Source organism: Tamandua tetradactyla, chromosome 7 (genome assembly GCF_023851605.1).
Source record: "Tamandua tetradactyla isolate mTamTet1 chromosome 7, mTamTet1.pri, whole genome shotgun sequence".
NCBI classification, from domain to species: Eukaryota; Metazoa; Chordata; class Mammalia; order Pilosa; family Myrmecophagidae; genus Tamandua; species Tamandua tetradactyla.
Window position 1 is genome coordinate 58,073,914 of NC_135333.1, and position 14,519 is coordinate 58,088,432.

Consider the following 14,519-nt stretch of genomic DNA (forward strand, 5'->3'; position numbering starts at 1 on the left):
TTTTGCTGTGTGGCAAAAATGTAAAGAAATAATAGACCCCTGTACAGCTAAGTGATGTGAATTTTTCCACTGGTGATTTAATAGCTTTATTACATCAGCCACCAACTTCTCATCTCTCAACTTCCCCTCCACAGTGGCTGCCCAGCTCCCACTTGCCCTCTCAAATATTTCTGATCTTTAGTCAATTTGTAGTAAAAATGAGAAATCTACTATTGTCGACAAGACTTTGTACTTGTGTTTTTATGATTATGTTGTCTCCCTGTTTAAACTGTGAACTTTGTGATGACAAAGGCACACATTATGTCTTATAAAATCTCATTTTGATGTGACAATTATCACCCTACAAATTAATTCTCATATTCTGCTTGATGTACTGTGTGAATAGGGACTGAGATAATGAAGAGAGAAAATGGGAGAACAATCAGAGACAACAGTGTTAAAGTCAGGTGCCACACAGTGGTCTGCCAGTGCTACAATGCTGGTTTAATTGAAACCTTGTAATAAAAGTTTAAATACATAAAATGTTTTTTTATCAAAAGAACACTACCCACTTCCCCATCTGATGCATATGACAAATGGGCAAGTGGAACCCAGCAACCTAGAGGAATGGAGAAATGGCAGCTCCACCTCTGAGTGGTTTCTTCTTCCTCAAAGATGGCTCTCTGAATGCAGTTTCTCAGGTGAATGGGAACCATAACCCACACTGGCTTCTTTGAGTACTTGGAGTCCACAGCAAGGCATTCTGTTCCATGGAGAATGCCTGTTTGGGCTTTCAGAAGACTAGGAAGAGCAGGGCCTCGTGCCTGGGCAGCATTATATCTTCGACGGTGCGTTCCATGGAGTGCACCTGCTCTGGAGAGGCCGTGAGGAATGCCAAAGGCCCAATACGCTGCTCCACACAGGAGTGGCACAGGTAGCCACTCTTGTTCTCCTTCCTGCCGCTCTGTAGTGATGGATAAGAAAATGAGGTCAAGGGAACAACCAAAGAACAGGGGTTTTCCACCAAGACGCACTGAATTACTGCCATAGCTGCCAGGGGACCAAACATTCTAAACCAGATACTTTCAGATCCATGCACACCCTTGGAGGAGAGTGAATGTGTGTGTATATGTGTGTGTGTGCACGTGTGTCTGTGTGTATAAACACTCATGTGCCCACTAATGAGTACTGACAATCTAAGAGTGAAATCCTTTTTAAAATAAAATTAAAGATTTTGTTGAAGTCTCCCCTTTGCCTACCATCTCCATGCCTTTCCCCAGGGGCAACCAGTATTGTGAATTTGGTGTGCATCCTTTCCAGTCCATTCTAAAATAGCTTAACATACACATATATTTAGACATATATTCCCACAGCACCATCATCTAGGGCAGACTCCAAATTATCAAATCCCCTTAGAGCAGAAATCAGAATCAGTTCTCCTCTTAGGTGTCCAGTCACCATCCAACCTCTTCAGAAGGCTTTAGCCCTCCCACACCATACTATGTAGCCTGTCTCTTGATGACAGGGTCCTTGACACACTAGTTCTTACAGCTCTTGTACCTAGCATATGAAAGGCCCCTACTATGTCCTAAAGGAATACACAAACAAATTTATCGTCTCTCTCTCACCCACCACTTAGATAAGCACACAGCTGACATGCAACCCAATTTTGTGGACTGAACCCCAACTTGATAGAAAGCGGAAGCTGCTGCTAAGCACCACGTACGTAAGCGATGGGGATTTTCTTCATTGTGAGCACAGTGTCAACGGGGATGGTGTTGTTGCACTGCCCCACAGAGCAGCGAACCACTCCTGTTTTTAGAACATTACTTGTCAGCTCTGCTTGTAAGAAGTACTCCTGAGAAGGAAAGAGAGAGAAAGAGGATGATGGCGATGCTGCTGCTACATTCTACCTGGAAACTACAATAACAAGGGAGATTTAAACACTTTTTAATCCCCTCCTAAATCCCAAGATGAATAAAGTTTTCTCTTATTTCTCTACTTTTTCCCTGCCCTTAAGGCTATCTTCAAGAGAGAATGTTCCAAGCAGTCCAATCGGCTTCCTGGTAAAACCACTAGTTTGGTTTTTTTTTTTTTTTTTTTTTTTTTGTATGCTGTATGGCAAGGTCACATTTATTATTTTTCCATGTGAGTATCCCGTTATTGCAGCACCATTTGTTGAATTTTTGTTTGTTCGTTTTTTGGGAAGTGCATGGACTGGGAATTGAACCTGAGTCTTCTGCATGGCAGGCAAGAATTCTACCACTGAACTACCCTTGCACCCTCAAAACTACTAGTTTTTAAAGAAAAAAAAAGGCTTAATGAACAACATGCAAAACTACTGGCTACAACACTGAAGGACTACTTCTGGATATTATCTTACTTGGCCTGAGCACAACTGAGTAATCAAAAACTTTTTGTCTATTCATTTTATAGCCCAGGTAAATGGAAATAGGACCTGGAAGAGACTTGTCTATTTCAACCCTGAGCATTTACATCTTCCCACATCTCTGATCACTAGTAGGCAAATAACAGAACCTCTTTAACTTCCCGTTTCTTTATCTTTAAAACATATCCCTACCAGTTCCTGCTTCATATAGTTGTTGTGAGGAAAAAATACAACAGAACCTGCAAAATGTTCAGTGCCAGCCATGGGGAGCACCCAGTAAAATGCGTCTTGCCTCTTAGATGGTAACTTCCACAAGAACAGAGACCTGCCAGGTGTACTGCTGTCCCTAGGAGTTTAACATAGAACCTAACACTAGCAAGGCTGTAAATACTTGCTGACCAAATAATCATGATTCCACATTTCACCTGGCTGCTTATCCCATTCTTTTTTTAATCATCTATGTCCAATATTTGATTTATTTGCTTTTCTTACTTGCTGGAGCTGTCAACTTACTACAGAAAAGAACATAACCCGTGTGTGTGTGTGCATCTGTGTATATAAACACTCAGGCACTCGCTAATGAGTGATAAAGCATGAAATCCTTTTAAAATAAAATTAAAGATTTTGTTGAAGTCTCCCCTTTGCCTGCCATTTCCATTCCCTTTCCTAGGGGCAACAAGTATTGTGAATTTGGTGTATATTCTTTCCAGTCCATTCTAAAATAGTTTAACATGCACATATATTTCTAAGAACACACAGTATCATTTTATAGGTATTTATTTTTAAAAAATTATATTTTAATTTTTCTTTTCAAATAGTTCATTTCTTTTAATTGCTATACAGGATTCCATCATATCAGTCTTTCATATTTTTTTAATCTATCCTCTTTTAGTCAATACTTGGGTTGTTCTCAAATTATTTCCAACAAAGCATCTTTGTACATGCTTCCTTGCCCAGTACATGCTGAGAGTTCTTCTAGGGCTGGAGCTTTTGAACTTTTGACCATGACCCACAACAAGAAGCCCACTTACCATTACAATTCTAATACATGCACATGTACATATATAAAAGATTGAAATAAACATTTTACAAAATATTTAACATTACATGCAATGTACTAATTTCGTTTTTAGATTTTATTCTATTTCACTTTTTTTTTTTTAAAGCTTGACACAACCCACTAAATTAACTTCATATATCACTGATGAATCACAACCTGCACAGTGAATAGCACTGCTCTAGAGTAGGGACCTGTTCTGGTTTGAGACTGTTGTGCACCCAAAAAAAATCATGTTTTTTTTCCTAGTCCAATCTTGTGGGGATGGACTTACTGCAGGATGGGATCTTTTTGATTTAAGTTATTTTCATGGAGACATGATGCACCCAATTATGGGTGGGACCTTTTTGTTAGGTGGTTTCCATGGAGATGTATTTCTGCCTATTCAAGGTGGATCTTAATCCACTTACTGGAATCCTTTAAGAGGGAACAATTTTGGAAAAAGCTCAGAGCTGACACAGAGACATCTGGAGATACAGAAAGAAAAGACCAGGGAAGTTGTCTGAAACCAGAAGCCAAAAGACCAGCAGACACCAGCCACGTGCCTTCCCAGGTATTCTAGACACCATCGGCCTTTCTTGAGTCGAGGTATCTTTCTCTAGATGCCTTAGTTTGGATGTTTTTATGGCCTTAGAACTGTAAACTTATAACTTAATAAATCCCCTTTATAAAAGCCAACCCTTTTCTGGTATATTATATTTTGTAGCATTAGCAAACTAAAACTTAACACCACTAAAAATTAAGGGCTCCAAAGAGCTTTTGTTTATGGTAGTTTTACCTATTAATATTTACTGTTAAGAAATTAAACCTGAGGAATTTAAAAATATGTATCAATTCATTAAAAATAAGAATAATAAAACCATTACATGCTGACAAATATTTTTATGAAAAGCTATAATAAAAAAAATTTAGTGAGAACAGCATTGATCCACATTTTTGCAAATCTCTTTAATATCTAGCTTAAAAAATGGCTGGATTCTCACATCCACATGCTTTATCATTCAATCTGTGGCGACAACACATAGCACGTGGTCTGGGTCAACTCTGATGTACATTACAAGAGCATTAGAGTAAAAAGGGCAAATAAGCTCTTCGTGTTATTATGAAACCCATATGTATTATATATGCAATATGTACTGTGGATGTAGTTTTGACCTTGTGGACACCCTGAAAGATCCCAGACCATACCTGGACATGAGATTCCTGGGTGTTAGGGTTTTCCAAAATGGATGCCAGTTTATCCTCCCACCCATGGAGTGCCTACTTCCCACCATCCTTGCCAATGATGGCAATATTCAAGCTTTTTTCCATTTTACCAATCTTAGTAATTATCTTAGCTTGCATTTCCCTGATTACTATAGAAGTTGCATATCTTTTTTTTACATATTTACTGGCCACTGAAGTTTCCTTTTCTCGTAAACTTCTTGTTTCTATCTTTATTCTTTACCTATTAGGCTGTCTATTTCTCACTATTTTGTAGTTCTTTATGACATTTGTCAGTCCTGTCTGCAGTCATATAAACTCCAAGAAGGCAGAGATTTCTGTTTTGTTCACTACCATATCCAAAAATAGAAATGCTTAGAAACATTAGAAAAATATCTCAGGACAAGAAAAGTTTTCTCAATAAGTGTGACACAAAAAGAAGAAATCATAAAGCAGGCAAATTTGAGTGCATCAAAATTTAAAACTTCATTGTGATAAAATAATAGCTAGTATTTAGTTAATCCTTACAAATCATCCTTTGAAATGCTGTTATTATCATTATACCAATTTTTTACAGATTAGGAAACTGATGCACAGAGTGGTTAGGCAACTTGCCCACTGCCACTTGAGTAGTAAGTGGGAGCACTTGATGTGAATTTTGGCAGTCTCTACCAGGCTAGCTGCTACTTCATATAAAGTTAAAAGCCCAGCCACAGAATAGGAAGAGATCCTTCCTTCATCCATTGACAAACACTTACTGAGCACAAATATGTGCTCTGTACTGTTCTAAGGACATGCTTATGAGATCTGAATTAAGAATCTAACATTCCAGAAGGTTGAGAAGCTGTCTTTGAGCAACAAGTATAACCTCATGTTATATAATAATTCAACAAATAATGATTTCCTCCACTTCCCAAAAATTCAAAGAAAGAAACAAACAAAAAGCCTTCTGGTGATCAACTAGCTATGTTTTCTACAGAAGTCACAGAAGAGGCTGCCTGGCTCACTGTTGGTTGTAGGGGAGACCACAATGGCTTACTGCTCTAGGCAGTCTTATTTTTGTCTCTAAAACACTGCCATGCATAACACCATGTTCATTACAGGCTTTCATATCCTCTAAATTATTAACTTCACTCCTTCTTTCAACCTTCTTTTCTGAGCAGAAGCTGGACTTGTGACATTTCAGAAACAAGATGTCCCCATATTTATTTATGGGGGAAAATATTCATCCTCATACAAGATCTTTCAGACTTATGGACACCTATCTGTTCATGCATTATTTTCAGGGCTTTCTCAGAGTACTCTGTGAGAACAAAGGTACTTTCCTTCCCAGTCTGGGAGAGGGTGAAGAATTTCTCTCAAGTCCACATTCTTCTCTTTCATGGACAAAATCATCTTCCCCATAAAATGTGTGCATTAACCAATTGAGAAGCTTCCAGCGTATTGCAGAAAATCTAATGAACTATCATATATAACTAGTGGGATTCCAGTGCTCCAGCTTCTATGAAGAATTTCTCAAAATCTAGAAGATCACACATGCATTTATCCTTTACCCAGCAATGAACCTTTTTCTAGAAATGTATCCTGAAGATGCACTGGCAAAAATACAAAATGATTCCTGCTTAAGGTTGTGCATCACGTCATTACTGTTAAAAGCAAACGACTGGAAACAACACAATGACTTGCAGTGAGGGACTGTACAGATCATGGTAAATTCCCAAAGTGGAATACTATTCAGCTGTAGAAAGCAATGAGGAAGAGATCTACAATCTGATAAAGGGTGATTTTCAGGTATATTATTAAATGACAAAGTAAGGTACAGAACAAAATAGAGAATGCTGTCTTCTGTGGAAGGAGAATACAAAAGCATGCAGATATTCTAAGAGTTGCAAAAAGAAAGGATGGATCAAAACTTAACTTTAAAAATAACTACCCCAAATTAGCCAGACAGAAAGGATAGATATTGTATGATTCCACTTTTATGACCGGCATAAAGGTATAATCAGAGGCGTATAATACAGAATACAGGGGACTTAGAGATATACAGAAACTAGAAATGGGTGAATTGTTTGCTAATGAAGCTAAAATCCAATGTAAGTTAATAGATAGGAGTGAAGGTGATTCTCTAGTGGGTCTAGAAGTAATATTACCATATTGAAGATGAACAAGATTGAAAGGGGTTGTATAGACATATGTGTCCCACTGACTCACACCAGAAATGTGAATGAGTTCTTGTAAGAATTACTTCAAAGATACGATTCTTATATAAAGAGTGTTTAAGCCAGGGTATGAGGGAAAAACTGCTATTGCATGCTATGAGCTATGTTCAAAAGGAAACCATCAGCACTACCACAGTAAGAGCAGAGGTAAATAATGGGATGAGGGACAAGAGTTAAGAGGAGGCTTCAATTTCCTATTTGGTTACTGTATGTTTATTGGTTTTCTGTCTCTTGGGAACAATGAAATTCTCTAAAATTGAGAATGTTGATGGACTGTGGACTTTGGGCCTTCTACATGATGCCTGATGAATATAGGTGGCTGAAGGATGCACTGACAGAGAAGTTGACTGGCGACCAAAGGTGTATACTTATGAACAAAGGTGTGCTGCTACAAAAAGGAACAAAGTCATGAGGCACACAATGATGTGAATGAACATGTGGGACACTTGGTGAGACAAAATAAGCCAGAAACAAAAGAACAACAATGGTATGGTCACCTTTAGAAAATGCTTATAAGAAAACAGGGGCCTAGATTGTAAGCTTTTAGAGCAAACACATTAAGTCCGGAGTGGTGATTAAAATTTCTGGATTTTGAGAGGCTGTTATATATATATATAACCTGATATTTAGAGATAAGAACAAACCTGAACAGGTTGGGGTTAAAGTAATTCAGAATATAGGGGTAAGGCAGACGGTGTCTATATTTTAGAACCACACATACTCTTTGAGACCAATGGAAGAAAGGTTTATTTGATCTGAAACTAAAATTTTCTGTAGTGCATAATCTAATTCAACCTATCTGTATAGCTAATTTGAACAAGTGAAACACAAGGGGCACAGAATAAGAAAGAGATCCTTTAATCCTGTATAGATTACTGTAATGCCTGGAAACATCCTAGAGTTTATTAAGCAGATAACCAAAAAGTATTGGCTAAGTCCCCTGAGGAAGCAGAGAAAGACTATGGAATTATTAAACCTTACCATCAGGGAATCTCCTGATACTGTGTCAAACTTTAGGAACACCCAAATCAATAGGCCATGCCCTCAATCATGAGGCTTACTCTTGTGAAGCTTATGTAAGTAGTGGAGAAGCTTAGACTACATATATGCATACCTAAGAGTTACTTCTGGAGGACCTCTGTGGTTCAGATGTGACCTCAGTCTCTCTAAACCCAGCTCTGCAAGTGAAATCACTGCCCTTCCCGCTATGTTGGACATGACATCCAGGGGTGAAAGTCTCCCTGGCGACATGGGACAGGACTCCCAGGGATAAATCCATACTTGGCACGATGGGATCAACAATTGCATCTTGACCAAAAGAGGGAAAAGAAGTGTAATTAATAAAATATCAGTGGCAGAGAGAGCTCAAATAGGGTTGAGAGGCTACTTTGGGGGTTGCTCTTACACAAGCTTCAGGTAGACATTGCTACCTATCATAACCTGCCAACCCCCAACTAGGACCATTCCAGCCAATCCTAAAGAACACTAAGGGCAATATATAAGATTCCACAAGGGTTCCAGGCACTAGAGCAACTTGCCAGAAACCTATAACCTCCAGATGGGTTCCTGGTCCAGATGAGTCCTGACACCTAGCTCAGCCTCTCCAGAACATCATATAGTTCCATCTCCCTACCCCATATTAGTGACAGACCCTTCCAGTATCAAACATTTAGAATGGGACGGGCCACGGTGGCTCAGGAGGTAAGAGTGCTTGCCTGCTATGCCTGAGGACCCGGGTTCAATTCCTGGTGCCTGCCCATGTAAAAAAAATTTAGAATGGCCATAGCCCAAACAACCCTAAAGGGAGGTTTGGAAAGATCAAAGGTGATGGTGGAGTTATACACAGAAGATAAGATTTAACAAATGAATATGAATGCTGAATTATTAAAATGATATCTCTTTTATCTCCAGTATTTTACAGCAGCTAGAAATAAAAACCTAAGATTGTGAAATTGTAACCCATGTCAAAGTTTGAAATATGTTCTACAACTAATTGTGGTGCTGTGCTTTGAAATTTATAGCTTTCTTGTATAGATGTTACTTTTCACAAAAAAAAAGAAGGAAAAAAATGGATTGTAATGATAAAAAATATTTAAGCCCTCTGGCTTCCTATATTCTGGAGTAGCTAGAAGGAAAAATATGAGAGGATCGTACAGTAGCCCATGACAAACTCTGGGATCTGTCCTGTAACCACTTGTTGAAGAGTGCTTTGAAAACTATTGCTTTTTTATTTCTTTGCTTTGTATTTATGTTATACTATACAATTAAAAAAACTACCAATGGTGGAGAGAGAGAACAGTCTAATGGGCGCAGGGTTGAAAGAAGACTTCCTTGAATATACCTTGTTACCAAGTTTTGACTTTGAAAACATAAATATGTTTCAGACATTCAAAAAACAGAAGTAAAGTAAAAAGAAGCAAAGTAATCCCTGTAGAGATTATTAAATAAATCTAACTATATATCAAAGTGATGGTAAGACCGCAGAGAAAAAAAAAAGGACTTATTTCAAGTGACTTTAGAACATGATAGTCTGACTATACATCAGTAGCTGAAAATACACCAAGGAAAAATGTTAGGAAATCTTTAATTCCATTCACTAGTTAACAGTATTATTGATATTGATAACTGATATTACTGTTAGCGGCAATATTGATATTATTTTGGAACTTCTGTACATAATAAGATAATATATTTAAGTAATTAATAAATAACCAAGATTCTCAACTTAAAAAAAAGATTCAAGTGTAAAAGAAGAAATTAAAAATCCATTAATATTAAATCTAATTGGGGCTGTTGAGCTGTAATAAATGAGAGTTATAAATGTAAACATCTAAAAGCTATGACAATGCAGATACAATGTAGTTTTAAAATATAGAGGGAATGAAGAGAACAGGTACAAAAAAAGAGTTTGAATTATTTTCAGTATGCATATTGTTGGCTGGTGTATGCTTTGTAAAAAACATTGATGAATAGAATGAAAGTGCTCATCGTAAAAGTTGGGAGGTCCTTGCTCTCAGGAGGGGAAAGGGTGCTATGACTGGGAAGGGCCAACAGGAGGGAAGCACTTGGGATGGCTGGCAAATTCTACCTCCTATTCTGTGTAAATGCTCACCTCATAATAATTTTTTGGGGGTATGGGCAGGCACTGGGAATCGAACCCAGGTCTCTGGCATAGCAGGTGAGAATACTGCCACTGAGTAACCATCGTATACTCCATACCTTATAATAATTTTAAGCTGTATATCTATTTTATAACATTTTTTATTTGTGTTACATTTAACAATCAAAGATTTAAAGTAAAAAAAAAATGGAATTACCAGTATGAACTAGTGATGTTACTTTCTTTACAAAAATGTTATCTCCAAGGTACTGCCCCATTTAAGATGGCAAAGTGAGACACTTCAGGGATCCGTCTCTCCATATAAGCTTTGAACAACCAGTAAAATCTGGCAGAAAAATCTTTCTCAAAACTAGAAAATGGTTGAAGGACTGCAGTAACAGGGCAAGATCCAAATTAAGATAAAGACTACCTAAAAGAGGGAGGATCTCCTGGCCCCTCCCTCATAGTGCCTCACCTCACAGATCTGGCTCCTGTGCCCAGCATGGATCTCTGGTTCTAGTTCTGGAGGGAGCAGTAACCCTTGTGGTCACACCAGGAGCTTGTGTGGTGCCCAGTCTTACTGATTGTGGTCAGAGATCATCCCTGAACTTGCCCTGCATGTAGAAGGTAACTCGCAGAACTTCTCCTACTGAATACTATGGGAGAGCAGTCAAGTCGTGCTGCCTGGGACAAAGGATTACTGGCTGTAGGACATGCAGTATAGTGCCCTGTGACTGTGAAGAAACTGTTACTAGAAAAGAGGGAACCTTCAGAATCATGTAAACAGGGGCATTTCTAGAGCCACATGGTTATACCCAAGACAATGTGCACCTGCAGAAAGGATCATGGAGGCACCTATGCTTTGACCTGGAGTGATTCTCTAAACTTACTCTGGTGGTTTGAAACTGAGTGTACCCCAGAAAAAAAAATGTTCTTCAAGTTAATCCATTCCTGTTGCAATATGCTTTGAAATTTATTGTTGAACTGGGCTTTAAAATTTATTGCTCTTTTGTATATGTGTTATTTTTCACAAACAAGAAAAAAATTTTCCTCTGGCTTCTAGCATTTTGGAGCAGCTAGAAGGAAAATCTGAACTAGAGGAATGGTAATCTATAACAAACTGCAATCTGTTCCGTAACTATTTGTTGAAGCGTATCTTGAAAATCATTACTTTTTCTTTCTTTTGTTTGCATATATGTTATATCTAACAATAATTTTTTTTTTAAGTTAATCCACTCCTGTGGGCATGAACCCACTGTAAGTAGGATCTTTTGATGAGGCTACTTCAGTTAAGGTATGGTCCACCTTCAATTAGGATGGGTGTAAATCCTATTACTGGAGTCCTTTAGAGAGCAAAAAGCCACAGATGGAATAGCCAGAAGCTAAACATTAGTGAAACCTGGAAGAGAAGGGAGAGACCAGGAGATGTTGCCATATACCTTGCCATGTAAAAACTGAGGATCAAGGATCTCTGGTAGCCAGCCCCAAAGAACCTCAGAGTCTTTGAGGAGAATGCATCAACTTGATTTGGACCTTTTTTCTAACCTCAAAACTGTGCACAAATAAATTCTCAGGATTTAACTTGACCCATTTCCTAGTCTTTAAAGATTTAGTATTTACTTGATACTATATATCAAGTAGATATATCAAGTAGATACAGTATTTACTTGAGCAATATGTAAAACTAAAAATCTCATTGTATGGATAACCCCTGAAGGAGAGAGCTACCAAAGGTTAATCTATAAAGACTAAGAGAGTATTTTCTTTTTATTCTTCTTCTCCTTTTTTTTCTTATTAGCTCCTAATAATCAAGGAAAGCTCTGTCAAACACTAGCTGCACACAAGCTTAAGGAATGGGCACTTCAGAGTCTAGTTTCCAGCGATAACACATTAAAATATTAAAATGTCCAGATGCAACAAAAGGTCACAAAACACACAAAGAAACAGGAAGTGTTGGCTCAAGCAAAGGAAAAGATTAAAGTATTAGAAACCATCAATGAGGAGGACCAGACCTGGGACATATTGGACAAAACTTAAAAATAAAATGTTCCCCACCTACAATCCATCTAAAGTGTACAATCAATGGCTCTTGGCACTATCAGAGTTGTGCATTTACCAGCACAATCAATTTAAGAACATTCTCACTGCTCTGGGAAAATAAAAGTCCCAAATATGCTCAAAGAACTGAGAAAAAAAAAAAAAACATGGACAAAGAACTAAAGGAAATCACCAAACAAAAAATGAACAAAAAGAAAACATAAATAGAGAGATGGAAATTATTAAAAGGCACCAAACAGAGTTGAGGACGATAGAAACTGAAATTAAAAATTCCTTACAGGGGTTCAGCAGCAGGATGGAGCTGGAAAAAAAGAAAGGATGAGTGGACTTGAGGATAAGACAGTTGACATCATTCAGCCTGAGGAAAAGAAAGAAGAAAGAAAAATAAACAGAACCTGAGGAATCTGTGGGATACCATCAAGTGTACCAACATTTACACTGTGGGAATCCTAGAAGAAGAAGAAATAGAGAAAGGGGCAGAGAGAATATTCGAAGAAATAATGGTTGAAAACTTCCCAAATTTAACAGAAGTCATGAATATATATAATATACATTCAAGAGGCTCAACAAAATCCTAACAGGATAAACCCAAATAGATTCATGTTTTGGCATATTATAATCAAACTGTCAGATGCCAAAGATAAAGAAGCTACATATCACATACAAGAGAGCCTCAAGAAGATAAGTGCTGATTTCTCATTGGAAATCATGAAGGCAAGAAGGCAATGGGATGACATATTTAAATTGCTGAAAGATAAAAGGTGCCAGCTAAGATTCAATACAGTCAAGAGGCTACTCTTATGCAACCTTCAGCTAGATCCTGCTATTAATCATGCTTTGCCAAACCCCAACCAAAACTATTCCTGACAACCCTAAAGAACACCTGGGGCTTTAACTAAGACTCTACAAAGGTTCTGTGAACTGTGATTGCTTTCCAGAAACCTACAACTACAAATGGGTTCCTAGGCTAGCTAAGTCCTGAATCCCAGAGGGGCCAGCCTCTCTAAGAACATCAACTAGTTCCATTTCCTATCCCATGTTATCAACAGCCCTTTCTAACATGAAAAAGTATAGAATGGGCATAGCCCAAATACCCCTAAAGATTGGGAGAAAGATCAAAGAAGGAGGAGTTATAACAGAGAAGATAAAATTTTTAAAATGAGTATGTCTGCTAAATTACTATATTGAGATTTCTTTTGGTCTCAGTGTCTTAGAGCAGCTAGAAAGAAAAACCTAAAATTGTGGAACTGTAACCCATACCAAACTCTGAAATCTGTTATATAACTAATTGTTGTTTGTGCTTTGAAATTTATTGCTTGTTTGTATATATGTTTCTTTTTCACAATTAAACAAAAAAACTACAATGTCGCCTAGTGCCTGGTGAACTTACAAACGGCTCCAAAAGGCCCAGAATTACTGGAGGGCTTCCCATGATCACAGAGAGATTTGACAAGTTTGGGGTTTAACATAATTTCCTCAAATTAATAATAATAATAAAAATGCCAATCAAGAATCCCATATTTGGCAAAACTATCTTTAAAAAAAGTGAGCAAGAGACTAAGACATACCCAGACAAACAAAAGATAAGGGGGTCTTTTAGCCTCTGAAGAAAAAACTAAAAGGAGTTTAAGGAAAGGACAACAGACAATAGATTAAAGCCACATGAAGAAATAAAGACCTCCAATGAAGGTAAATACCTGAAAATATATTAAACACCAGTACTGTTTTATTTTTTATTTGTAACTCCACTTATTACTTCCTACAGGATATGAAAGGCAAATGCATACAATGTAACAACCCATAATGTGTAAACATGTAATTTGTGACAGGAACTACAGGAAGGTATGGGGGGATGGAGGAGTATAAGAACATACGTATGCATGTGTGTATATATACTACTGTAGCTAAGCTGGTATCAACGCAAATGAGATTGTTATAGATTTAGGGTGTTTAATTTGAGGCCCATGGTAACTATAAAGAAAATATTGGAGAACATGCAAACTCAGAAACAGAAATTAGAATACAGGTTGCCAGAGGCAGGGAACAGGGGATATGGGAAGTTAATGCATAACGGGTGTAGGGTTTCTGTTTGGGGAGATGGGAAAGTTTTAGTGATGGAAAGTCAGGAAGGTATCAGAACAATGTGAATATAATTAATCCCATCGAATACTACGCTTGGAAGTGGCTGAGATGGGAAAGTTCATGTTGTATATATTATCACAATCAAATAAAGAAAAGAAAGAATGAAACAATGACAATTAAATGCAATACATAATACTGAATGGGGTCTAGCAAGGGAGGAGAAAAGGCTCAAAAAACCATTATTGGGACATATGAAGAAATTGGAATATAAACTGTAAGCTTTATATTATTGTTAAACTTCTTGAACTTGATAACTGCACTTTAGGTGGTTACATAAATAAATATCCTTCTTCTGAGAAATTGCACATGGCAGTATTAAGTGTTCAAGAGGATATGATATATACAACCTATATATCAAGTGTTCAGAAAATG

At 37.5% G+C, this 14,519-nt stretch overlaps 1 protein-coding gene across 8 annotated transcripts in view; it reads right to left on the reverse strand.

Moving 5' to 3' along the window:
* Positions 1-462: 462 nt before the first annotated feature.
* FBH1 (F-box DNA helicase 1) overlaps positions 463-14,519 on the reverse strand; it is a 75,419-nt gene continuing 61,362 nt past the window's right edge. For all 8 annotated transcript variants that reach the window (XM_077169505.1, XM_077169498.1, XM_077169499.1 and 5 more), the window contains 2 exons: positions 1,706-1,837; positions 463-943 (listed from right to left, as the gene is read on the reverse strand). In XM_077169505.1, coding sequence (XP_077025620.1) covers positions 773-943; positions 1,706-1,837 — 303 coding nt within the window. In that variant the 3' untranslated portion in view covers positions 463-772. The remainder of the gene's footprint in view (positions 944-1,705; positions 1,838-14,519) is intronic.